Below are 26,803 nucleotides of genomic sequence, written 5' to 3' on the forward strand. Positions count from 1 at the left end.
ACAAGCCTTCCGGTCCTGATTTCGTTCCGAAGAGAGTTTTTAAGGCATGTGCTGGTGTACTTGCTATTTTTTTGCACGTTTCATTTAGCAGATATCTATCAGATAGTCTCTTGCCTTCTGAATGTTAAAAAAAAAAAAAAAAGAAGCTCGTGTTGTGCATGTCATAAAAGTGATTCGAAAACAAAGTCGGCCCATATCGTTGTTATGCGCTTACTCTAAACATATGAAATGCTGTCTACACCAGGATACTGTTCGACATTTACAGTCAAATAATTTTTTTTCACTTTATCACAACACGGGTTCCGCCCAGACCTATCATGCACAACTCAGCTAGACTCCGTTTCACTTTAAAGGGACCACGAAACAATTTTTCTTATTTCGCTTAGTACTATTTAGAATCACTCCCTGACGTTAATAACCGAATAAACATGCCTTAGGTTTTCTTTATAGACAACGTAAGTCGGCAAAAAAAAAATTCGAGAAATACGAGCACCGTCCATCCCCTTAACTTTGAGCAAAACCAGGCGGCCACATGGCCTGGTTCCTACCCTATGCTGCCAACGTTAATCATAGCCGCGTGCTGGGGTTGGCAAAGTAGAAAACGGGCGCTGATCTCCAAGCATTGTTAGTGTCCGGCTATTCTTATTTTCTTCATTAATCCTGTTAATCGCTTTCGAGACTGTTACGGGAGTGGATCAAACATAATATCACGCAGGTGGCACTTGCTGGGGTAACTTAGAACAAAAATCTAAAAGAGTTAGTAGTATTTACAACATCAGGTGGCAAACTATTCCAGTCGATAATTGTTCGAGGAAAAAAAGGAGTATTTAAGTACGTAATTTTTATAATTGTATGGTTTTATTGTTCCGCTGTGAAAAGTGCATAGCAGACCTGGGACAGAAAAAAATGTAATATAATCATCTTTGTCTATTCCAAGCTCGTCGTTAACGATAAGGTAGAGAAAGTTTCGACGGTTCATTATCCTTCTTTCCTGTACGCCCGCCTCAGTACAACGTTTTGTAGGGGAAACATAAGAGGAAAACATATTGTACACAAAACGCACCGCTAATCTCTGAATTCTTTCGAGTTCTGAAATACAACATGATGTGTGGGGATCCCAGATGACACTTGCATATTCTAACATTGGCCTAACCAGAGTTTTATATAATAATAACTTTGTCTCACGGGAGCCATGCTTCATATACTTGCGAAGAAAACCCAACTTACCCATTGCTCTACTGGATATGTGTTCCACCTTAAGTCGGATGTTATAGTCAAACCCAGATACTTATATGAACAAACTCTAAGAAGGCTACGGTTACCGATAGAATAATCAAAAAGTAAAAAAAAAAAAAAAATAGACATATACAGTCTTTGATAAATTCAGTGGCATTTGCCAGTCAGCACAACATCTAGACAATCTTTCTAGCGAGGAGTTTGATACTTCACAGTCTCTGAGACTTCTGATTTCTTTAAAAACAACACAATCATCGGCAAACATTCTTATCTTGACTGGGACTTCACAAACGATATCATTAACAAATATCAAGAACAATAGAGGCCCGAGAACTCATCCCTGTGGAACACCAGACGTCACGCGTGTAGTACTGCGGAACACGCGTTGTTAAATTGTACAAATTGCTGTGTCATAGTCAAATAACGTTCTAGCCTCTTCAAAATTATTTAAGACAACCACCAATTTTTTTAGTAGCTTCTCATGTGAAACGCAGTCGAACGCTTTTGAAAAGTCCAAGTGTGCAACGTCAGTTTACCCTTGAGTATTAATTACCGACGCAAAATCATGCGCTGTTTCGGTCAGCTGGGTTACGGTAGCCACTTTTTTCCGAAAACCATGTTGAGCCTCTGTAACAGCATGTTCCAAAACTTCACTACAATTACTAAGCAATGAAATAGGTGTATAATTGGTAACAGCCATCGAGTCACCGGATTTTAAAATGGGAATCACTTTTGCTATTTTCTATTTTGAAGGTACAGTGCAAGTTTCTAGCGACTTTCTGAATGTTGCAGTCAAGTACTTAGTGCCCCATTCCGCACACCTTTTCAAAACAGCATTTGAATTCCGTCCGGCCCAACTGCCTTTTTTTAACGGTAATATTCGAGATATAATTTAGAATACTTTCCCCCGAAATTGTTATATCTGACAAAGAGTTTCTAGCGCGTTCGTTGTCTTCTCGAATTTCATGAAATATCGGACTGTGACCATTGTCTAAACATAAAACGGGCGTGAAATATTTATTGAAAGCATCAGCAATATAATAGGGGTCATTCACAATTTCATCATCAATATTCAACTCGTTTTCTTTTGGTTTAGAGGGCTATATAAAGCGCCAAAACGTCTCCGGCGACGAAAGCCCTTCTCAGGCCCAATAATAGAGAGTTTTAGTAGATCGTTCCGATACCTCCATAGCCCCGATAACGATACTATGCATGCGCAAGGGAGGCGGTGGCGGAGTATCGGGATATCGTTATCGGAGTCATGGGAACGATCTACTAAAACTCTCTAGTATCATGACCCCTTTAAGTGTGAGCATTGCAGAAGCTACAAGCGCGAGCTTCGGGCTTTCAGCTCCTTGCCAAGCACGCGCGCTCGTCCAGTGCAAGCACTGTTCAGGGCCACAGACTCGCGTTTGTAGCATCGGCGTCTCGTCTGCTTAAAGTGAAACGGAGTATAGTGGAATTTTACCGTGGCTTGGATACATGCATACGATATAGGCCTTCAGACAGATTGTACGTGTCTTGATTTTAGGAAAGCTTTCGATCTCGTACCACATACATTTATTTTGCATGCAGTCCCTAAGAATAGATCATCAAGTTTTGGGTTGGTCAAATGATTACCTAAATGACAGGGCTCGAGCAGTATTAATAGATGGCAAATCGTCTAAATTCATTCCGTCACTTCTGATGTCCCTCGGGGCTCTGTGTTGCCGCCGCTTTTATTTTTCATATTTTTTTTATCGATATTGTCGTAGACATTTTTTTTTCTAGTATACGACTGTATGCTGATGACCGCGTAGTCTATCGTAGAGTAAAATATTTAGACGATTGTATAACTCTGCAGACAGACATGGACCGCATAGCTAACTGGTGCTCCACTTGGGGGACATAATTAAACGTAAACAAGGGTCATTTTGTTCGAGGGACTAAGCTAAGCCCTATTAGTATCACGTACCAGATTATTGATATTCCCATCAACATGTCACTACACGTAAAATATGTAGGCGTTTACTTTTTTCATGATTTGTCCTGGCGCTAACTGCTAAAGCCGATCGGATACCAGGCTTCGTTGAACGTAATTAAAAAAAAAAAAGTTTCCTTAGGAAGTCAAAAGTACTCTGTCAGTATTAATCCCTGGGGAAGGGGTGCAAGGAGGACAAAAGACAAACACGTATCCCCAAACACAGCTTGGTGACTGGTGCCATAGCCTCCTCTATAGAGGAGGCTATGCTGGTGCACACCGAAAAAAATCTTCTGGTCCTGGTATCGAACCAGGGACCTCTCCATTTCGAGTGGAGCGCTTTACCAACTCAGCTAAAGAGGAGTTAGACGTCAGTAGAGCAAACGGGTTTTATCAGTTGCCACCAGTCTAACACCAACAAGGGTGAATGGCCTGCATTTTTAAGGTTATGATGATAATGCATTTAATGCAAAGGTGCAAGCGAGCTGGACGAGAATGACGATAATAATCCCTGGAGAAGGGGGCAAGGGGGACAAAGGACAAACAGACCTACAAACACAGGTGACTGGTGCAAACCGAACAAATCCTTTGTCCCTCTTGCTTCCCATCTGCAGGGATTATTATCGTCATTCTTGTCCAGCTCGCTTGCACCTTTGCATTAAATGCATTATCATCATAACCTTAAAAACGCAGGCTGTTCACCCTTGTTGGTGTTAGACTGGAGGCAGCTGTTAAAACCTCTTTGCCCTACCGATGTATAACTCCTGGTTAACTCAGTTGGTAGAGCGCTCCACTGGAAATATAGAGGTCCCTGGTGCGATTCCAGGATTAGGCGGAATTGTTTTTGGTGTGCAGCAATCACCTAGCTGTGTTCAGACATTTGTGTTTGTCTTGTGTCCCTTTTGCTCCCCTTCTCCAGGGATCATTATCATTGTTGTTGTCCAGCTAGCTTGCACCTTTTCATTAACTGTATTATCATCAAAAGTACTGTGTATCTTACAACTATTCGGCCAATTCTTGAGTATTCTTCAGAAATCTGGGATCCCCACCAGCAATGCCTGATCAAAACCATAGGACTAATCAAAAATAGAGCCGCCAGGTTTTCCTTAATCCAAACTCGTGTAATCAAAGCATGACTGTCTCGAAACGCGAGCTCAATTGGCAGCCTATACAGAATCGTAGACAATGCCTCCACCTGAAACCACATACCACAATCAACGTGGAATCGTCAGAACAATTTATTTGCTTCCGCCTCACTTCATCTCTCAGCGACTCGATCAGAACAGAAACGTTAGGCCTTTTACGCGCAGAACGGTCCTATCTAAATTCTTTTTTTTTTTTTTGTTTTTTTGCGGGTATTATGCTTAACTGGAATCAGCTACCTGAAGAGCTAGTCTCGAAGGCGTAAACTCCCAGTTTTATCGTGCATTGTCAATTTACTAATACTTGCTCTTTCTACAAACTACCAGTCTTTGCTTACACGTTAAAAAATTCGGTAATTTCTTTTCTTTTATTTGTTATCCCGGGCGCTGTGGGGCCATTCGAATAAATAAGTACATAAATGAAATAAATGAGGTTGTTTCCATCCGTTCAAAATGCCAGGTAAAGACATCGTAATGCGCGATGTTTCGCTCCGTGTCCCGCGTGTATACGAACGGGCGTGAGCTGCGTAGCACGAGGCTATTCCTTGCCAAGTCTGCAAAAAACTCCGGGCAGAATACTCTTTTTTCACCTGCTACACATTGGTCTTCGTTGTAACGGATGGCTGCGAGGCCGACGCGACCTTTACGCGCTTTCCTGAAGGTATATACCTTTCTCGCGTGCTCTCACAATAACCGAGAAAGCAAAATGGGAAGAAAGGTTTCTCATCACACTGCCCACGAAGAACAGCTCTCTTTTCACATATATCCGCGGCTGCTCTTTAAAGCCGGCGCTACATAACCCAGGGTTTTAAGCAGAAAAAAAGAAATAGATATATAAAAAAAAGGTGCGCGTCAAAGCTTCGAGTGATGGCAAAACACTATTGGTAAAGCAGGTTTCCTTGACTGGTGTACAATTCCGGTACAATCGCGTATTTCTGTGATGCAGAAATAAGGCACTTTAATATGCCTATAATCGTAAAAACAACAAACAAAAAAACAACGTTAAAATGCTTTTTTTTTTTTTTTTTTTTTTTTTTTGCGGAGGCGTTTTTGTCGGTAGTGCGCTTACGCGGTCGCCTCTGGTTTGTGCACGTACGCTGTTGTGCCCACACCTGGTGGGACCAGACCCCTATTGAAAAAAAAATACTTTTTATCGGAGTTTTATTTCCAGTAAACTATTATTTTAGTGGATTATGGGGCTCTTTTCACTTCCGGTAAAGCCAAAATTTACCGAAATGTCACCGGATTTTTTATCGGAATTTTACCGGACATTTTACCGGAATATCACCAGTTTTTTTTACCGTAATTGCATTGCCAGGAAAAAATCTATTTTACTGGATTATGGGACTTTTTTCACTTCCAGTAAAGTCGCAATTCACCGAAACGTACCGTGTTTTTATTTTTCTTTCGGACGTCAACGGAAGGCATTTAGGAAGAAGCCTGTGACCCGTGGGTGGTATATGTTTACCAGATGCTGGACGATTCGTGGTTAGTCCATATAGACCTGAAGGTACGCCGACTCGTTTCCTTAAAATAACGTGTTGGTCCACCAGACCAGGAGTCTTTCCGAACCCCGGTGCGCCCTGCGGAGGTCTCCCGACCGCGGGCCGCTGTGGCCGACCGCGGTCCTTCCAACGAAGTCCTCCTGCCCGCTTCCAGCGAGCCCGCTGCTGCCGGTGCAAAATTAAGCGCTCCATAAAGAGACGGCGCACCGACCGCGTAAACAAAAATACCGGAAAGCAAGACGAAAAAAAAAAAAAAAAACCGAGACAAAAAAAATTGGGTTGTGTGTGTGTTTATACAGCCTAGAACTTGGTCTGCCTCACAGGGGCGACGAGTCTCCCAGCTGTAGATGAGAAATTTAGCCAGTGCGGTAGAGCCGCTAGCCTGGGGTCTTTAACGTGCACCACGCAGTAGTGATACACGACCGCACGCCGGTACGATGCTCATCCAGATCGAAACGGGCAGGGGTGGGGCTCGAACCCAGGATCCCTGGGTTCTGCAGCGCGAGCTTTCGCTCCACGTGCTCCGAGCTGGTGTGCGCTAGACCACTCGGCCACCGATCCCCCTACAAAAATGCCTATAGAGAGTATTCACTGGCGGCCATGGCTGTGTGCGCGAAGGCTGAGCGCGTGCTGATGGCGAGCTTCCACAGTTCTTTAGCAACGTGCATTCCGCACCATCAAGGGTGCCGGTCTTAGCAGCCTATTGATGTGAGCTCGGTCTGAGCATGCGCTCTAAACAGCACCCACAAATATGGCGTCCAGTGAATACTCCTTATTGTGAGGCGTGTGCGCTCGTTCTATTTTTCGTTGGACACTGTCGTCAACACCATCACCATTTTTAAGGCTCATTCAGACTGCCACATTTGCTTACGTTAAGTTGCCCTACGTATAAGTCACGGCAACATTCGTGTTTCGAATGTTGCGTGTCATGCTTTCTCCTTGAACTGGTAGCCTCGCTTAATATGAAGCACTGAGGTCCCGGTGACTTCAACGTAATATTTCGTAACGTAACTTAAAGTAAGAAAATGGGGCAGTGTGGACCAGCCTTAGGTCCCCTAAGAGTAGCGATGGTGTGGTTTGAGGTCAAACCGGGTGTGTTTAAGGACAAGGACATGTACGGTTAAGTTCCAAGGAATAGACACAAATTAGTGACAGCGAGGCGCTAGAACATGCGGTTTTCAAGGTACCGCCCTCCCTGAATAATGGCGTTGGCGAGAAGGCTGGCTTTTGCTGACGAGGATGCAGGAACGGAGGAATACAATCACAAAAGAAAATTTGAAGAAGTAGATCCAGACGAGCTTGATAATACACAAAGTTGGCGGGGTAGGTGATTTAACGAGACAATATGTATGGGAAATGTGAAGCGTAGGGGGCGTAAATGTTTCTAGGTGGCGCAAGCTGCCAAACAATGCAAAGGGTGCAGCCAGTGCCATCCATCCATCCTGTGCTAGAAAGAAAACACTTATTGGAAGTGCTCGGGTAGACTTCAGACTGCTTCGCAAGAAAAAAAAAAAAAAAGACTCTGCTGCACAGGAGCTGCGTCCCCCTGAGGCTTTTTTCCTCGCGTTAATGAGACGTCGGAGAAGCTTTTAATGTCATTCCGGTTTCTGCCAATGGGCCTATTGATAAAAACTAATAGCGCTCGGTAGAAGTAGGGTCTTAAATACTTTTGTATATTTAAAATATATGATCTCACAGAAACTCTGTGGGCAGCATCAAAAATTACTAGATACGCGCACTAAAAAAGAAAGAAAGGTTACGCGCGGAATTATGCGGTATTGCAAGAGAATCCCGAATTTGGAGGCGTTTTTAAGTTTAGGTTTTCTGACAAAGCGCTTCTCACGCCATCGTCGCCTCCCGTAGAACAGAAGCTAACGTAGCTCAAGCTGACAAAAAAAAAAAAAAAAAAAAAAAAAAAAAAAACATTTTGTGGTGTTTGAATGACATTCCGAGAGTAAGCTTTGCTTTTTGAATTGACGGCTGTCACGCGAAAAATGCGGATACGTTTTTCGATAGAAAACCGACACCTAGAAAAGCACAGACATTGTGTTGTTTTCGGAACGCCGTAGAAATAACCCGCGTGTCTTACATTTTTGTGAGGCGCGCCGATTTAGTGATTTTCGACGTCTCTAGAAAAAGGTTTTTAATTGAATCGATGCACTTAGGTTTCCAAATTCAGAGGTCAATAACTCAAAAGTAATTCATAACTTACGTTATTAGTTTCCCTAAACATGCCCTTTGGCAGAGACTAATATGAAAGCAATCATTTTTCTGCGCGATCCGTATTTTTCGTAGGAGCGATTTCGCCCGAGTTCGAGAAACCTTTCTTGTAGTAGCCGGCACGCTTTTTACAATTCATAGCATTTTACGGTTTATTCAAGGGGGTACGATTTTCCGATCAGCAAATAACAATAATAATAATAAACATATTTCCTTCATTCCGGCAACGTCACAGCTAAGAGTATCCCAATACAGGGTTTTTGTTTTAACTTTCTCCAGATACTCCCGGGAGAAGTGGGCTTCGAAAAAATCCTTAGCCGCTGCCATCCCTCTCTATAGACCTTTTCCACAAGGGCGCCGCCATCTTGAATTGACGTCACTTCCAGTATGGGCGAAAACGTAACTTTGCCGTTGCCACGCCAATAGAAGACATTTAGGATATAAGCCTAACCGTCACACATTCTCGTTTTGGCTCGCCTCTATTTTTTTACTAGTTACAGGTTGAAACGTTTTACTTTTTTTTCGTCGCCCATACTGGAAGTGACGACAATTCAAGATGGCGGCGCCCTTGCGGAAAAGGTCTATGGAATCTCAAAATTCGCGATCGGGAGAACCCAGCGTGTCCCTCAAGCACGCCCTCTATAGCCACTTGCTTAGACAGCGTCCTCTTAGTTCTGTAAAAGAGGAAACAATCAAGGTACTTGTTTTACCCCTGAAAAAAAAGGAAGGGTTGAACTTTCAATTTAAGTTCCACATTTCCAAGGGCCTCTCTGTCTTCTCCTTCTGCTCCTCTTCTTCGATACTAAGAGAAAAAGCAGAGGAATCCGGCGATGGCTCGTTCGCGCTAACAGTGCCGCGTACTGCTTCAGATCAAACCACGGGCGCGGGGAAACATTTCCCGCGGCCGCGTTACCGTGTTCCGCTAGACCTGCGTGTCGTTTGCCTGTACTCGGTTTCTGTTACAATATTGTATTGTGAAAAAAAAAAAAGAAGACACGCACAAAAGAAACAGAAATGAAACGTTTGCGTCAACCGCGTAAACAAAACGAACACGGCGCGAAAACCTGCGGTACTGTCAAGTTGCTTGTGGCCTGTGCGTGGTTGGCATGCAGCTGCTTTATACAGCGGTTCTCGCAAAGTACGCCAGATGCGGAAATAAATTTAAAAAAAAAAATGCGACGATGTCACGCCGACTTACGGAGATGTACGGAGGTCGCTGTTGACCTGCCGTTTGAATGCAGCTGGAGCCGCGACTTTTGCGTCGCAGTTCTTCTCGGATGACCAAACGCTGTAGTCTTCATTTACGTCTGCTGGAGATTTTAGACTAAAACAATGCGAGTACGTAACGGTCGGCTCTTATTAATGCAATTTTGTTTGCAGCAGAGGGTTATATCAATGTTTTATTAAGAGATCCAAAGCAGTCAATATATGGAATATATGCACACAGTCGGAGTTCAGTAAATTCCAACCGGTAATCACCGCACAATTTTTCTTGGGGGGGGGTGCTTATGGTGTGCATTTTTTTTAGTCACTCAGCCTTGTTGAGAGTCTGAACGGTGTCGAAGAACGTGGTGTTTGTACAAGCCAAATTCGTTATTCCTGACTTGTAAAAAATTTGTTTTCTAGCCTTAAGCGATTTAGGGGGGGGGGGGGGGGGGGGGGAGGCCACTTTTTATATCATATCGGATACTGATGAGAGGTGGCTGAAATTCAAGAACATAAATCGTGCGCTTAGCCGATAAATTTTTTTATTTGTTCAAAATCTTCTTTTTAGGTAGGGGTTCGACTCGATTGACGCGTATTTATTTCACCACTGGGCGAATTATACTTGTAGCAAGCATGCGCATAAAATCATTATTGCCAGAATATTAATTAAAACAAAATGTGATGACCCGATGAAGTTAGTGACTTTGAACGAACGGTGCAGGGAGGTGAGTGGAATTTAGTTTGCCACCACGAAATTACATTTCGCTAGCCTCGTCAGATTTCACAAGTGTTTGCCACTATAGTATACGAATAAACATATTCGAAAATCATCTTTGCTTAATTGCACCCGCAAAAAAACAAAACAAAAAAACATTAACAATTAGCAGTTTCTGCTATAAGCAATTGCGGCTGGCTGGAAGAGAACATAGCCTCAGATACATAAAATGAAGCAAAAAAAGAAATGAAACTAAAAGTATTCGAGCTTAGTGCTTAGGGAAGTCAGTTGGGGAAAAAGCGACTCGCCGGAGTCCGGATCTCTCGACTTCAAGCACACTTTTGTTTCTTTATTGCTTGCATTGGCAAGAGAATTGATAAACTCATAATGCCAGTTTTATGCACGACACGCGGTGGGCTGGGGCATGTAATTTAAGGAAATCACTCACGTTCCACACAGCATTACCAATTGGCACCCAAACCGGGTGACATTTGATCGTGGCGTATGCTCACTTCAGTCTGCAGGGACAGTCTCTATAAGATACAGGGTGTCACAAAAGAAAATTTACACGGTCTTTTTTACCGCAAAAATAAATTGGGCATCGCCGAACGTTCATTCTCCGCCCAAAGGTAGCGCTGGAGGTCACAACCAAATCCCAAAGTTTCAGCCCGATCCAATAACTTAATCAAAAGTTATAGTTGATTTTCTGAAAATTTCAATGGGAAAATGGCGGCCGACGGTGTTTTCAAACACATGGCGCTCTATGGCACCAGAAACCGAAAACGGGCAAAAATGGGCTTCATTATCCCATTGAATTTTTCAGAAAATCACTTATAGCTTTTTGAATAAGCTATCGGATCGAGCTGAAACTTTTGCATCTGGTTGTGACCTCTAGCGCTACCTTTGGGCGGAGAACGAGCGTTCGGCTATGCCTAGTTTATTTTTGCGGAGAAAAAGACCGTGTGAATTTTCTTTTGTGACACCCTGTACATTAATACATGGCGCACAGCCATTCTGCTGCGCGATAGTGCAGGCAGACCCAAGAGCTCGACAAAATTGACGGGAATGTCACCGTGTCTATCTACATGGAGGAACCGAATGGCATGCCGTGTTAAAGCAGTCCCTTTTAGAAGTTCGTTAGAAAACATCCCTTCCACCTACCCCCCCCCCCCCCCCCCCAAAAAAAAAAAAAAAAAATGGGGCAGACGATTACGTAACAGGATTCGAATGGACAGCGTCAGCTGGTCCAGCGAATGCTTCGGCCACCCCGTGCTCGCGCGAAAGGCTTAGGGTGCCGAGCTGTTATCGAACGTTATCGAACGTTCGCCCACGAGATCCTTTGGCATCGGCGGGTGTGCGTACCCGTATACCACGTGGCGAAATTCGGTATCTTGCCAGCACAAACACTGCATAGGCACGTAGCGCACACCTCGAAGGAAGGTCCCTGTCCGGGCACGGCGACTGCATAACCTCGTGGCAAGGCGCCGGCAAAGACACCGGGTCTCGCGCAAACCGCAACCACGCGCTGCACAAACTGGTGAGTCGCAGCAGCGTGGTTATTCTACTTAGTGTGCAACGCTGTCAGAGCTACTGGCGCGGGCTCGTGGCTTCATCTATTCTTTTTTTTTTTTTTCGCGCGAGAGCCTGTGCAAATGATCAACGAGATTAAGCCCCGTGCTCGCGCCAGTAGCTTTGACAGCGTTGCACACTAAGCATGAAACAGAGTATACGTGCCGCTTCACGTTCTCGCGCGTCGTGATCTTGACGTCGAATGCTTTCCATCTTAACACCCAGGGTGGGTCCGAGCTCGGCTGACGGGCGACCCAGTGTTGCCAGATGGAGAAAAAAAAATTCAGCAGATTGATCCCCAAAAAGTCAGTAGATTTGCACAAAAATCAGTAGATTCTACGAAATATGTGCTTTACTATGTTTTTCTATTTCCATTAATACACACTTCGAAGAAACAGTATAGAGTAACATAAAACACAGTAATAAACACAAATAAAAATGAAAAAAAAAAAAAAAACAAGACCAGCTCTGGAGTAATTGTTTGTAAAGGACAAATTAAAATGGCACCATAAATGCTTCTTTTTTTATTAATCATTATTGACTATTCCGAGGATTATTCTTTGAAATCGAGACTGAGCCACTTTTGGCATCAACAGATGAGGGCGACAGTGCTACATCCACCTGTCGCTATTATTGAAACGAAACCGAAACAAGACGTTCCGTCAAGTGCGTGCGTACATGTCTAATGGAAGTCATCTGCAAGCTGCCATTTTTCTTTACGGGGCTTTGGAAGGTTTTTGAAGCAACGCTGTCGGCGCGGAGCACTGTTGAGGCTACGCGTCGTCTGCTATGGGCTTATTTTTTTTTTCGCCTGACCCAAAGTTTGCGTTTAAACGTGGAGAACTTCAATCGTTAGCTTTTTAAGCCACCGAGGAATAAGATTATATAATTTTCTTGCCACAACCTGCCAAATAAAAGTAAATAAGTGAAATTTGGATGTCGATCCCTTGCATTCCGCCGGGCAAATGAATGAAAATGGCGGCCCTCTCCGCTCAAGCAGCCGAGAGTTCAGGCGCATGCACTTACGCCTCTCGCTCTGCGCCGCGGGCTGATTGGCTCACTCGAGAGAGGAACGTTACGGCGAGATCATAGACTGGCCAAACACTCTCGATATATGGCTCTGGCCCGGATGTCACCGTCGAATCTGCCGAATCTGCCGAACCTACTCTGGGTAAATAGGTAGATGAATTTACGGCTACGTCACACGAATAGGACGGGCTTCTGGGCCATGTAGCCAGTTCTTCGTTATTAATTCTAAGACAATGTGAGTTTCCTTTGATGACCGACACTGGGAACGGAAGGGGCCAAATAATAAATTTTTAAAATGTGTACTAAAAAAAAGTCAGTAGATTTTCTTGTTTTTCAGTGAAACAGTAGACACGGAACGAAATCAGTAGATCTACTGATAAATCAGTAGACCTGGCAATACTGGGGCGACCAAAGGCGAGAAAGAGCGGGTGGCGCCATCTCCCGGCGCAGAAGCCACCTGCGATAAGCGCGCGCATGTTCCGTTCGCTTTCGGCGACACCACACTCGCCCTGTACGACCAGCTGAATACAGCTGACGCTTTAATAGAAAGGCATGCCAGCAGTGTAAAAATACCCGCTCTGTTGTTTTTAGGGTTCTTGCCCTGAAAGCAACGAACACCCCCATAGAACCAATAATGTTTTTTTGTTTTTTTTTTTGACCGAGGCAAGATTTTTTTTTTTTTTTGAAGAGCATTTGTGTGCAACTGAAATAAAAATGTTTTTATAGACGCCTGAGATGGATATAATCTTTACTCTACACAAAACGTCCCGACCTGGGCGCGCGTGAAGAATATAGAAGGATGCACAGTTACGAGGAACCAGTTTTAAAAACTCCCACGTGAATATCCGCTAACGAAATGCGATTTTTTTTTCTTTTTTTAAACCGCGCGCTTTATTTATTGCTCCAGAAAATTAGAACTAAAAAGTGAAAGCCGTTTACAACTCCCTGTAACGCCTAATTAGAGCGCAGCTCTTCAGGAGAAGGGAAGGGTCCTGAGGTTCACGTGTTCTGGGGGGGTCACGTGACTTGTAGGAGAAGGCACGTGGACCCCCCTACCCCGAGGTCACGTGACCTTGACGGGGTCACGTGACCTCGGGGTAGGGGGGTCCACGTGGGGGGTCACGTGACCGGGGGGGGTCACGTGACCACCCCCAGAAAAAGTTTTCTGCTTGATATAGCGGGGAAATTTTTCCGCTAGATTTAGTGGGAAAATTTTTCCGCTGCATTTAGCGGAGATAAATTTAGCGGGGAAATTTTTCCGCTAGATTTAGCGGGGAAATCTTTCCGCTACGGGAATTGTTTTTGCTAGATTAGCAGGGAAATTTTTCCGCTAGATTTTGCGGGGAAATTTTTCCGCTAGATTTAGCGGAGAAATTTTTCTGCTAGACTTAGCGGGGAAATTTTACCGCTAGATTTTGCGGGGAAATTTTTCCGCTAGATTTAGCGGGGAAATTTTTCCGCTAAATTTAGCGGGGAAGTTTACCCATTATGCACCGCGCAGTTACGCCGACGGCGACGCCGCTCAAGCCGGAAACGGGCGCCTAAGAGCTGCGCTCTAAAAGGATAACTCGTTGGAAGTCAAACGTTGGGATCTCACACTCTACAACTTTTGTATCGAAGGACCAGCGCACAAATACATAAAAAAGTTGGCTAATGCACCCGCGATATTAGCCAGTTTGCCATGGCACATAGGTGTCTCGACTCTCTCAATAAGACTGCGATCAACATTGGGTTGGTTGGACACGCGTAGGGCCTAGCGGACACACCCCGTATAAATAAATACGTAAAAAAACTTTAAAAAAAACTTTTGGGAATGCATTGGTGGGCCCCTAAGCAGACCTCCCGATTGCTCGCAGTACTTCAGCAAGAGCCTGCGACTGGGCTCCAGCGGCAGTGGCGACGCGGGGGCCAAGAAGGCCAAGACCCAGCCCTGGGACAGCGTGGTGAACGTGGTCCTGGTCGAGGGCCGCAATCTCCTGTCCATGGACGACAACGGCTTCAGCGACCCGTACGTCCGCTTCAAGCTGGGCAACGAGAAGTACAAGAGCAAAGTACGCCCCTCGTTACACATATCCACATCGTGCTTCCAGAGGTTTAAGAGAAACCACGCAAAGTGTGGCGCGACTGACAGCGCCAGCTGCTGCGTTTCCTGAAAGATGCGCCTTTGAGATTCGATTTTAGTCGATCTGCTTTTGGGAGGTTTTCTTTAGAAGCTCCTTCTCTTCCCATGAGAGAAGAGAAGGAGGGTTTTTCCGCTGCGACGACAGACAACAAACGCCGACACCGAAATCCCCGCAAAGCATCACTTGTAAAACGCTTTAAAACGACCTAAGGTGCCTAAAAATGTTTTGTGTTTAGTGGGTTACTACTGTTATTTCTGCTTATCGGTGCTCACTGCATCTTGCCCAAGATATAGAATTCATGCGGTTTCTCATTCATGCACTCTAAATTTGGCATCCAAATGCAAATAATATTTGTCTCGTTTTTTACATTCGGATTGTAAATATCTAACGAAGTTTTACACTGAAGGTTCATTGAATTGCCAATATACGCCCATCAGTTTATGCAAAAAAAAAATGAAGATTTCAGCTTCGAAAGAAAAAAAAACAATTAAAAAAATACTCTTGGATTTCTAGTTTAGCACGAGCCATGTCACGCTCGGTGCGTCCACTGGAGATGCAAAGGCACAAGATGTGCTCCGAGCTCATGCGGCTTGAAGAGGTGCTTGTTTGAGTGTCGAAGGAAGCCCAGGATAACCCCCTCTTTCTGGTGCGTTCCCCTGTGCGCAGAGCGCTGCGAAAACGCTGAATCCGCAGTGGCTCGAGCAGTTTGACCTGCACGTGTATTCCGACCAGTCCCGGACACTGGAGCTGACCGTCTGGGACAAGGACTTCAGCGGAAAGGGTGACTTCATGGGCAGGTCGGGACTCCCCTCATTCGTCCTTTTTTCTCCTTTGCATGTATTTTGCCATAACACCTGGCTTTCTTGAAACTCCAGAAAGATTTCCTTGTGAACACCAATTGACTCGGTAATTCAAATGTTGGCGGCCATGTCAGCGACTGGAAAATAATAAAATGGGATAGTGAACTAAAAAAAAGTGTTCATTCACCTTTTAAACATTTTGTTTTGGTTGGCATGTGTATGTGTAGAAATGACGCTCGATCTTGATATGGACGGATGCGTCTGTCGCTTTCGGGCGACTCTTGCCAAGCTTTAGCCTGTCTGCCGCTAGGAGCGGGTCGGACGGATCCACCAAAAAAGACGTTAGGCAGCACGGGAGGCCTGTCTGGTATAAAGCCCCTCTATCCTGGGAAAAGTGACGCCTTTCATTGTTGTGGAAATGCGCGAGACACGTGCCGCGCACCACTTCCGGGAAGAACATGGCGTCTGAAATCTAGCTCTGTGCCGCGCTGTGCCGCCATGATCTTCTCAGGGGACGCACGTTGCACGTGCGATCGTGCATTGACGCACCTTGCGCTACTTTTAAAACATAAAGGGGCTTTAGACTGGTACAGGGCGGAAGGATAGTCGTCACTGGCGCTCTTTGCCCGCTTACCGTATTTACTCGCAGAATGAACGCACTTTTTTTCCCGAAAAATCGATGCAAAGTTGGGGGGAGGGGGGGGGGGGCGTTCATTACGCGAAGTAAAATTTTTGCGTCGGTATTTACTTGCATGATGAACGGACCTTTTATCCTGAAATATCGAAGTAACTTCTTATCTCTTTGCGCGGGGCGCCCGACCGACCCGGTAACCAAACTAAGCTGTGCAACAAAAAAAAAACCTCTTTGCTTTTTTTTTTTCTCTTAGTTCCTTGGGTGTTTTTTTTTTTTTTTTGCCGCCTTTAGCAAGCTGCGTTGCGCGCGACGCACGACCCCCCGTAACCAAACTGCGCTGTGCAAAAAAAAAAAGAGAAAGAAAAGAAAGCTCCTCTTTTTATTTTGTTTTTTTCTCAGTCCCTGTTTTTTTTTTTTTTTTCTTTTTGCCGCCTTTCGCAAGTTGTTTCGTTTGCTTAGAGGGTTTCTCCGCTCCTCCTTCTTACCTCCTTGCGCGCGGCGCGCAACCCCGTAACCAAACTGCGCTGTGCAAAAAAAAAAAAAAAAAAAAAGCTTCTCTTTGTTTTTGTTTTCTCATAGTTCCGTGGGTTTTTTTTTTTTGCCGCCTTTCGCAAGCTGTTTCGTTCGCTTAGAGCGCTTCTCCCCTTCTCTTTCTTACCTCCTTGCGCGCGGCGGCACGCGAACCCAAAGTCCAGACTGCGCTGTGCAAAAAAAAAGCTCCTCTCCATGTTTCTTTTTTTCTTGCTTCTGTTGGATCTTTGCGAATTTTTTAACGCCTTTTGCAAGGCGTTTTGTTCGCCGACACTGCCCATGCATTTGCGACCTCGCTGCACCAGGATAGAAAAGTGCGTTCATTTCGCGCGCGTGGGGGGAGGGGGTCAAAATTTTGACGTCCGAGTTGGGGGTGCGTTTATTACGCGAGTGAAAAAAAAGTCGAAATTTTGAGAGCCGACTTGGGGGGTGCGTTCATTACGCGAGAGCGTTCATTGTGCGAGTAAATACGGTAGTTTCGGTTTGGAGCCTAGTACAAGGGTGAAACTTTTCACCAGCTTGCGCCCGCTACAAGTTCTTTAATCAAAATTTCACAGCACGGCTAGACCGTATTGGGGTCGAACGTCGATTGTTCGATAACATGACGCACCCATAAATGATAATTAAAAAAATTACATAGAGCTTTTTAGTTAATTCACCTGTTTTTTAGTGGCTGCCATGGCCACTAACCCGGGAGTGAGAAAACCCTAAAGTTTCCTTTTTTTTAAAGATTTCTTGACTACTTAAAAAAAACAGACACGCACATTGTTTACCGTTACACTGTGCATGCAAATTGTTATAGTAAACGCGAAATTAAAAAAAAAGGAAAAACCTTATACTTTTCTCACTTGGTATGAGGAAAACAAAAATTCCGATGACACTCAAGTACTTCTTATGAGTTGTGAATGCGAAAGCATGAATGCTGTTCTTCCGCTCCCTTAGTCGTCTGCGGTGTACTGGCGTGGACGGCCACGTTTCGCTATTGCCGAGGTTGCGGCCGCCGAGGATATAGATGCCTCAGGCGCCGCCATGTTCCTCAACGCCGACAGGAGCAGAAGCAGCCTCAACCCCGGAAACGCGTGACACGGAGCCAATGGGAATTTATCCGTCAATTCGCTGCTACAGACAACAGGTTTCTCTCCATTGAGACGGGAATTTAGGTGCCGTTTGGCGCGGCTTCAAAAGCTGAGAACACCGGTTCGCTCCATAAAAAAGTTAATGCTTTCGCATTAAAAAACAATTATGACCTTCACTCTCCCAGTTTGTGAAATTGGTAGGTTTCAGCTGAAAAGCGTACAGCTATTTTTTTCCCACCTCAAAAGAAAATTATTGAGACAAGCCCCATTACCGAGGTTGTGCTCCGACAATGTGACAATCTCCGTCGGTATCTCCGATTTCTAGATTTTGTTTTGTCTTTGCAAAAGGTTTGTATTGAAGGGAGGGGTGTGTTTCGGCAACATTGGGCACCGTGTCGTCCGTATATATAAATATCATGGCCACTTACATAAGCATCGTTATTCGTGCTGGCACTTCAGTGCTTCAGTCTCAGTGCTCGCTTCCTAACTCAGTGTGGCTATGAAAGCGACCAGGAGATAATTAATGCGGCATTCACTTCACTATTCTCTATATATTTTCTCGCGATTCGCATGACCACACATTGAATTACTGTTTTGGTGTGTTGCCCATATTTTACCCCCTCTGTCCTTTTTTTTTTGCCGCGTGCATGTCATATTATTTCAATTATTTTCATGCTATTAATTTTCTTTCTCCCTTTCGCACCATTTTCCAGCGATAAAGAACTCGAGCTGTAAGCTCTTTTTGTGCGCGTGAAGAAGGAAAGCGTCTTGGCAAAATGTGTGCCAATCGAAGCTGTCGTTCACTCTGTTTTTTTTTTTTCTAGCAAATAATGTACTATTATACAGTTAGTGATGAGTTTAGAATGGCGGTTAGGAGCCTCGGTTGTCCCGGCGCGAGCTTATTATATACCTTTGACGACGGCTTCGCGTGTGCACGTCGGACGGAAGCATAGTCTCCTCTACACACCCAAAGCCTGGCAGTTCGACGACGGAGCCATAGAGTGCCCGGTCGCAGATTTGGAGCGCGAGGGTCTGGTAGCACAGAGCACGCCAAAGAGCCATTTCTCGGGGAACCTGGACGCCAGCGCGCACAGCTTTTGCGGCGGCGAGGACCCGAAACAACACTCTCGTTCGCTCGGGAGAAGTGCGTTTCGGCGTCTCGCCGCAGCGGGGCGCCAGTCACGTGGCTCTCCTCTCATCCGTTGTCTGCCGCTCCACCTTTTTTTTCCCTTTCGGCGGCCGCTTCTCGTGGCAATCTGCCAGGCTCTGTCAGCATATATAGGAGGCTGTGGTGTGCGGTGCGCTGCCCAGGTGCTCGATCGACGTAGGCAGCCTGGAGCCCGAGAGGACGCACTCGGTCTGGCAGGAGCTGGAGGACGGGGCGGGCTCCCTGTTCCTCCTGCTCACCGTGAGCGGGACCCAGGGCTCCAGCTCCGTCTCGGACCTCATCGCCCACGACGCGGCCGGGGCCGTGGCCAGGAACGGGGCCGTCCGTCTCAGATACGTGAGTGCCCCCCTTTTCTCGCTACGGTGTCTGCAACGCGTATCCGAAAAACGTGTTTATTGTCCTATTTGGCCCATAGGGTTATTCTAATGTACGCTAGAGGTTCAACTGGCGCTAGTGTCTGTGCGACTTCCGGGATGCGAAATCGAAGCAGACAACAACCAGTCTGCTTTTTGCGGTGCTCCTGGGCATTTCTACGAGAAAACGCGGGTGCATTTTTTCTCTTGGTCGGAAAATAACCCGGATCACTTTCGGTATTGGGGTCGTACCGTATAGTATGTCCCTTTCTTAACATTGTAAAAGTGTAATTGCTTTGGTTACGGCATTTTTCTTTGCCAGTGAACGATGTTAAACTTCGTTATATTTCGGGCCCAAACCTGCGTCTTCTGGAGTCGGTGTGTGAACACGAGCGACGAATCTAAGGGAAATAACCATCGAAAGGAATGTAGAGTGTGTTTATGATTCGTGCCAGGATTTTGGTGACGCTTATATGCGAGTCCTGTCTCATATTTAAACATAACGCCGTCGTGCACCTTACCAGTGGTAAAAAAAAAAGCATTCAAAACGTAAAGAATGAAGTATGTGGGCTATGGAAAGGTCTCTTTTTTTTGTATTTCCTATGTGGGGCAGCTTTTATCTGGCCCCCGTTTTCTGGCTTCTCTTTATTTTCAAAGATTTTGAGCGTACGGGTGATGACACAGAACAAGCATCTTGACACATATGTGCCAGCAAAGAGAATAGACCAATCATTACACACTTTTGAAAAAAAAAAAAAGAAGAAAAGAAACGGAGACGACGTACGAAAAAGGTGACAAACAGAATAGGCAACCTGCAATGCTGTTTGGTTTGGCGCCATCTAGCGATTGAAACAAGAAATATTGGGTACCCCTGGGAGTGGCGGCTGCATTGTTCAAACGTGAGCTTTTACTCTGGTGGCGCCGCTTAGCCTAGTGTCTGAAGCAAGAAATACTGGGTATCCCAGGAAGCCGCGATCGCGTAACGTGCCAGTAAAGCGGAAGGTACGGCTCTGGTGGGCCAATCGGAACGTGACTGCCTATCACCGGAGCGCGCCTCAACTCCGGAGGAGTATCAGGCTTCTTGCTGCGTCATGCTCCAATTTGTGTGTGGTGCGCGCGTATCGCATTTCGAAGCCTTCGGCACGCAATGTGAGGCTTATCGTTCACCCTTTGCCAAGTTACAACGAGACAGGGTATAGCCAAGCTCTCTCACTCTGCTGGCGCCTCCTGGCCGTTGCCGGTTGGCTATACGTCTCGACAGTGTGTAACAAACAAGCTCACCGGTCTATTCACTCTATTTTCGCCACTTATTTATCGTACATCGGACAGTATTAACGTGGCCTTCACTTGGCTTCCCACATGTTCTTCGTTCGCTCAATACGTCAATCCGCCATACAAAAAAGCGCCGACGCCGTGTTCGGGCCAAAAGCGAAATGCCGCAAGCCCTGAAAGCGGCGCACGGAGTACTAGCGGCACCGACCTAATCAGCGCTACATCATAAAGGCGGTGGCTCAGACTGAAAGCAAACCCCACAAGACTTACAGCGATGGCCCCCCTCGTGAACCTAAATAGGGGCTTTAAGGGAACCAGAGACTGCATGGACTACATAACACACGAAATTATCGCCTGTTTGGTCCTGGGGCACTTTTTTTTTTTCTGGAGGAACTGATTGCCACGTAGTTAGACGTGCTCTGTACATTGCTTCGTAGAAAAGCTAAGAACGCAATCTCTCTCCTCCGTCATGCTTTTAGATGGTCGCGGAGTCTTGTGATTGTGAGACAAGACAAGACGCATTGCGGTCAAAACAAACGAAGTGGTTGCCACTTCCGCGCAGTCGCGTCTTGGCAGAAGAAACAGCTTTTGTAGAGTATTTTGTGCTGACTATCCCAGTAAACACGAAAAATAGGGTAGCAAAGCAGAGCAAGTTTCGCAGTGTGCAAGGTCTGGACATCAAATCTGTGAAGACGATTTCGCCCGGGGAGACATTAGGAGAACTGGAAGGTACTGACTACCTCTGCCAGCACTGTTTTTAGTACTTCAACAGTGAATGACAACGTGCATCAGAAATTTCCCACATAGGGAGGTTTCATTTATCCCAGATTTTGAAGCTGTTGAGCCACTAAACCGCTATGTAGTGCCTGCAAAAGTGACACCACTGAAGCTGCCAAGTCAGGTAGCAAATCACTGTAGAAAGTCGTATGGAAAAAAAAGCAAGCGGAGATAGAAGAGACCTTGATCACGGATGTTCGTTCCGAAATTCGAATGGCCCATGCAGTGCAGAACGTGTAAAATGAAAAAAAAAACAAAAAAAAAAAGCTTTCGCCGGGCTAGGGCAAGTGTAGAGAGCATTAAATATTTAATATTTCCGTACAGTGAAATCCACTTACAACAATAATAAAAAAAAACCAAAAACACAATTGTTTTAGCCGATTATCGACTAGATACTGATCGTTTCTGGTCTGGAAACTATAAACTGATCGTTATAAGCGGTATATCGTTATATGTAATATCATTATAAGTGGATTGCACTGTAATGTAGTCATTTATATATCACTGGAAATAACTTTTTGGTAATTATATATTGCGCACATTTTAATATTTTAGTCCAGGGGTGGCCACTTTGACCCGGCCTAAGAGTTGCAAACAAAACCACAAAACCCACGAGCCACGGGGGGGGGGGGGGGGGGAGGGGAGGGGAGGGGGAGGGGGAGGGGGAGGGGGAGGGAGGAGGGAGGGAGGGAGGGAGGGAGGGAGGGAGGGAGGGAGGGAGGGAGGGAGGGAGGGAGGGAGGAGGGAGGGAGGGAGGGAGGGAGGGAGGGGGAGGGAGAGGGAGAAGGGTAAACAAGTTTTTTTTTAGAGCAATAAACGAAACTTAGACCACTTTCGGTTTATTGGAGTCAAAAGCAGTCCAACTGTACGTAAGTTAGCAGTAGCACAAGACTACTAAACCGCAACCTCTCTTTTGATTTTAAAATGCGTTCCATTTCTCTTTTTGGGAAAGTGCTCGTGTGACCGGGGAGGGAGGAGGGGGGGGGGTGTAGGAGAGGGAGCCGCGAGCCGCACTTTAACGCGCGAAGAGCCACAGCTTGGCCACCCCTGTTGTAGTCTATTCATTTTTTTCTTCTTCAAATTATGGCTTAGAAATCTACCGACAAAAAGGTGAAAGGCGCAACGTTTGCTCATTTTCGACGCGAGATGCATTACCTCCGCAATGCTGTAAATATTTACATCAATAGTTTTCATGGTTTAACGCGAGTGCAAAATATTTTAGATATTTATTGTATTTTGCGCAGTAGGTGTCACCAAACATGACAAAAACGAAAACTAACATGAAAAAAAAAAAAAAACTACGCCCGGATTTGCGTGCCTGAATATAGCCTGTGTCATCGTCGGTTCCGTCCAGCATCGTCAGCTCAGATCCGTCAAACGCAGTTTGCGTCGTGGTTTTCGAAATGGCTTGGCGGATTCTTTTGGATGTAAACATTCTTTGGCAGCATAAACGGGCCCAAGGGAGCGTAGGTTCCTTTCGAGCTTCAGTCGAAAGGTGTCCGACATACTCGAGAACCGTATTTATGACTGGTGATATCCCGCGTAGCTTTATTATTAAAATTTTAATGCCGTGTCCTAGCATTAGTTCAGCCTCCTAGCTCCGATGCTGAGATCATTAGGTTCAGGGAGGTCTCCTCAAAAATGTGCATCTTGGAACATTCGTCGGTGCTTAGTGGGCACATCGCCCGGTATCTAGGAAAAATGGCTTCAGTGTTCCCTTTCACTATTTTTAATCAGATACCTCGTTAGGTACTGTATTTTCCCTTTCAAGCGGTGCTGGACAGAAATTTCGAGCTCACAAAACAAGGCTGGAGCGATAGCCGTGACGCTGCAAAACCCAATCACATCACTCATACGGCGATATCTTTAACGGATGGCCGTATTTTTTGGAAAAGAAGTGCGCGATTGAACATGACCGTCGAGGCCGAGGAGACGTGTCACGTCGCAATTCTCATTCCCTCTCCTCTTCGCTTCGTCCCGTCGAGCTGGTGAACCGAAGTGGGGAGGAGAGGCGAGGCTGCTTCCCCTCATTCTCAACTGTTCGAAGAAAATCGTGACGTCACGTTCTTCACTTGAGCGCGCCCTCTTTTTCCCGAAATACGGCCATCCGTTTGAGATATCACTGCATGAGTGCATGCTGTATTGGGGTTCGTAGCATCCCATTCAATGCTTCTGTTACTTTATTTTGTGAAATCCGAATTTCGGTTCAGCATCCCTTTAAATATACAAGGACTCATAACTAACATGAGCTCAAGTTTTTCTGATATAAAAGTATAACGACAAAGTATCTATCGGTCAATAATGCTTAATTGTCTCAAGGTTCTGCTTGATAGACCACTTTGAGAAAGGTGATGGTGCTTGTTTGTTGTTTCGACAACTTTGAGATTACAGGAATGTGATGCTTTCTATACTCTTTACTCTAGGGTCTCCTGCACAGCTTCCACGACTGGGACGACGTTGGTCACCTAGTCGTCAAAGGTGCGTCGTTGCTCCGCTCACGCAACGCAACCCTTACAAGGACAATTGAATTGCGAAAACCTCCAAGCCGGAACCATCAAAAATGCTGATTCGTAATTAGATCTTTAGAAAACGAGACTTTCCACATCATCTTACACTAAGATTAGCACCCAGTTCAAGCTGCCTTTCATGATTGCACCGGCACATTTTTTAACCTTTATTTTTTTGAGGATCTAAAGAAAATGCTTGATCTGTTGATGATTCGACTGTTTGCGGCCGACAGGAATGATGATTCAAACTTATGGGTTATGGCATCCATTGAAGTGCGTGCTATCTTAAACCTATCGATGACCACGAACAGATATCCTCGGTCATATGCCGAAACTTGCCAGAGCTGCCAAGGTGTTCTTACAGCTCCAGGTTTTTCGCTATTATTTCCCCCCCGGTATTCGGTGCAAAAGCTGAGTGTTAGGGGAAGCGTATACTCCAAAATTTTCCCGCAAAAACTGTGCCGCTCAGAGTAACGATCGATGCTACATTGATCGCTTCGATGGATGCTGCGTAGCGTTTAGGATAATTAAGCTTGAAACAAAAAGGGAGACGAAGCAAATGACTTTTATTTCTAGCGCGTGTGTAGCATTTCGAGCTGGCTGTCTTGCGCAGTGTTCAAGGCCCAGGGGCTTGCCTCTGCCGACCTGGGTGGGAAGAGCGACCCCTTCTGCGTCCTGGAGCTGGTCAACTCGAGGCTACAGACCCACACCGAGTACAAGACGCTCTCGCCCGAGTGGAACAAGATCTTTGCCTTGTGCGTGAGCCACACCTAGAGTGCTAAATTTCCCTGCCGAGTAGTAGTCGGTATTTCGCTATCTGTATCCAAGCAGACGGTGACACCTGTTGCATTAGCTACACCTGTGCACGTTTTAGCTCAAAAGAGGGAAAGAAATTAAAGTTTATGTCACTGAACGCAGATATTTGCATGTTTCGTCTTTTAAAGCGTTGTGACAGCATAGCGCGCCTTATTTGAGAGTTCTCGAGAATTGGGCCTCGTTTCACCGATCCAGTCTGGGGTCATTATGGTGCATGTTTATGGAAAAACCATTAGGTACAGGATATAATTTGCAAAAGTGTTTGCGATCGTGCGCGAATTTTCGAAAAATTAGTTTCGAATAATACGCTATTCAATGTTCGGTTTGAGATTAACTGCGATATTCGAATTTTTTTCAAGTGTTGATGCGACAGGTTAGCCCCGTTGAGTGCGCTTTCTGCCAAGCACCGGTGCGTGGCGGAGAAGCAACATCCGCAGAGCTCGCTTCGGTGGATGTTGCTTTTCTGCAGTGCACCGGTGCTCGGTAACAAGCGCGCTTAATAGGACTATCCCCCAGCGATCGATATTTCAAAAAATACAAATATCGCAGCCGCTTGCTCATAACAAAAACACATTTTGAAAGCGGGATGATGCACGCGCGTGCCTGAAGTGTATTTAGAAATAAGCTTTGGGAATGTTGATATCTATGTTGCAGTACAAGTTTCGAAATTAAGCAGTGCATGAGTATATGTAGGAAGAGATACCCTGACAACCTGCTTCAACCTTTCCTCATTGAAGAAATTTGCATACCACAAGAACATTAATAAATATCTTCGATTAAATTAGAAGGGTATATTGATATATTTAATTTTATGTTGAATCTGTCGTGTACTTGCCATCCCAAGGTAGGCATTGGAGTTTGAGGCTCCAGTCAATAAATATTGTTAGAATAATATTAATTTAGCTTAAAAATGGGCGAATGGTGGCTTAGGAGCAACCTTCACGCCTTCACTTGGGTTATTGTTTAAGCATAGTGCAGTGGTGAGAGACTTGGAGATACGATTCGGTATTAGATTTGAAAATATTCAGCAAAAAGTACTATTTGCTTCGAACTCAAAATTCACTGTTTGCACATGCCTAAAAATGATACATTCTTAAAGAGACTGCATCAATCGGGTGCAATCAAAAATGTATTTCACACTTACAGTTTATTCTCTGTTATGCAGCAATTGTAGTATACCTTAACAAGGCAATGAAGGCGATTTTATGAATTTTTTTGAATGGCGTTTTTAGGCTTCTTGGGAGCCTAGCACACTGTCCAATTTTTTATAGACAGTTGTGAGGCGTATTTCTGTGCCAACGAGAGAACCGAAGAAACCGAAACTGAACTATCTCCATTCTAATTCATTCCTGGGCCTCCGAAGGCGCAGGAGACGTAGGGAGTGACTTTAAGTATGAATAGTCGGTATTGGAAGCATTTAGGAGATCGGGACTCTGGTTACCGCGGGGCGTTATAGCAACGCATTGGCGCGGTCGTTTCGTCAAACCTGACAACATGGACGACAATATCGTTCTTGCGAGCGAGTTCGGGCTCCCGTTCAGTGGCCCAACACCAATGGAACGGGACATTCTCCTAAGGAAGCGGGACTCTGGAATACCTCTTTGCGAGGACGCCCCAGAATTGCCACTGACCTCTCACTCGCCGACCCAGAGTGATTCGTTGCCACCCAGCTCGCCTACGCCACCGCAACGTTGTTACGGCAACACCGAACGTGCTGTTCAAAGTCTTCTCACCGAAAATCTGGCGAACGAATTCTGAGGCCATCTCCGAGACCTCTACGCTAGACAACGCTGTTGAACCGGCGACTTCGCAATGCTTCATCGCTTGGGAGTACGTGAAAACTTGAGTCGCCCAAATGATCACGGGTCTTTGAACAGTCGATCGTTTGAACAGCTTTCTACGGCGCACGAATTTGGCATGACTATACCGCCTTGCAGAATCCTTCGAGTGCCGTGTTCCCAAAGTAATCACGACACCGATACCTGAAACCAAAACCAAACGACTCCCGCGTGCTTCGTGCTGTGTTCTTTTTTATTTATTTATTCTGTTTGCCCATAGTTGCTCGTTGCCCATTCCGCGTCCAGCGTAGCGAAGAGAAATATAATTCCGCTGTTTTATTTACGGTATAGTAATCATTTCCGGTCCGATTTATACTTTTCATGGT

At 45.4% G+C, this 26,803-nt stretch overlaps 1 protein-coding gene and 1 non-coding gene across 2 annotated transcripts in view; one reads left to right on the forward strand and one right to left on the reverse strand.

The window, feature by feature from the left end:
* The window catches only part of LOC8051326 (multiple C2 and transmembrane domain-containing protein 1), a 123,708-nt gene that overhangs the window by 87,634 nt on the left and 9,271 nt on the right, over positions 1-26,803 (forward strand). Inside the window, exons 7-11 of the mRNA XM_042289145.1 lie at positions 14,439-14,633; positions 15,372-15,502; positions 19,058-19,250; positions 23,740-23,794; positions 24,437-24,578. Of these exons, the coding sequence (XP_042145079.1) occupies positions 14,439-14,633; positions 15,372-15,502; positions 19,058-19,250; positions 23,740-23,794; positions 24,437-24,578 (716 nt within the window). The remainder of the gene's footprint in view (positions 1-14,438; positions 14,634-15,371; positions 15,503-19,057; positions 19,251-23,739; positions 23,795-24,436; positions 24,579-26,803) is intronic.
* Trnas-cga lies at positions 3,485-3,556 on the reverse strand. The gene has a single exon. It is a non-coding gene; the product is annotated as a tRNA-Ser (tRNA).

Source organism: Ixodes scapularis, unplaced genomic scaffold (assembly GCF_016920785.2).
Source record: "Ixodes scapularis isolate PalLabHiFi unplaced genomic scaffold, ASM1692078v2 PGA_scaffold11__112_contigs__length_91849675, whole genome shotgun sequence".
Taxonomy (NCBI): Eukaryota; Metazoa; Arthropoda; class Arachnida; order Ixodida; family Ixodidae; genus Ixodes; species Ixodes scapularis.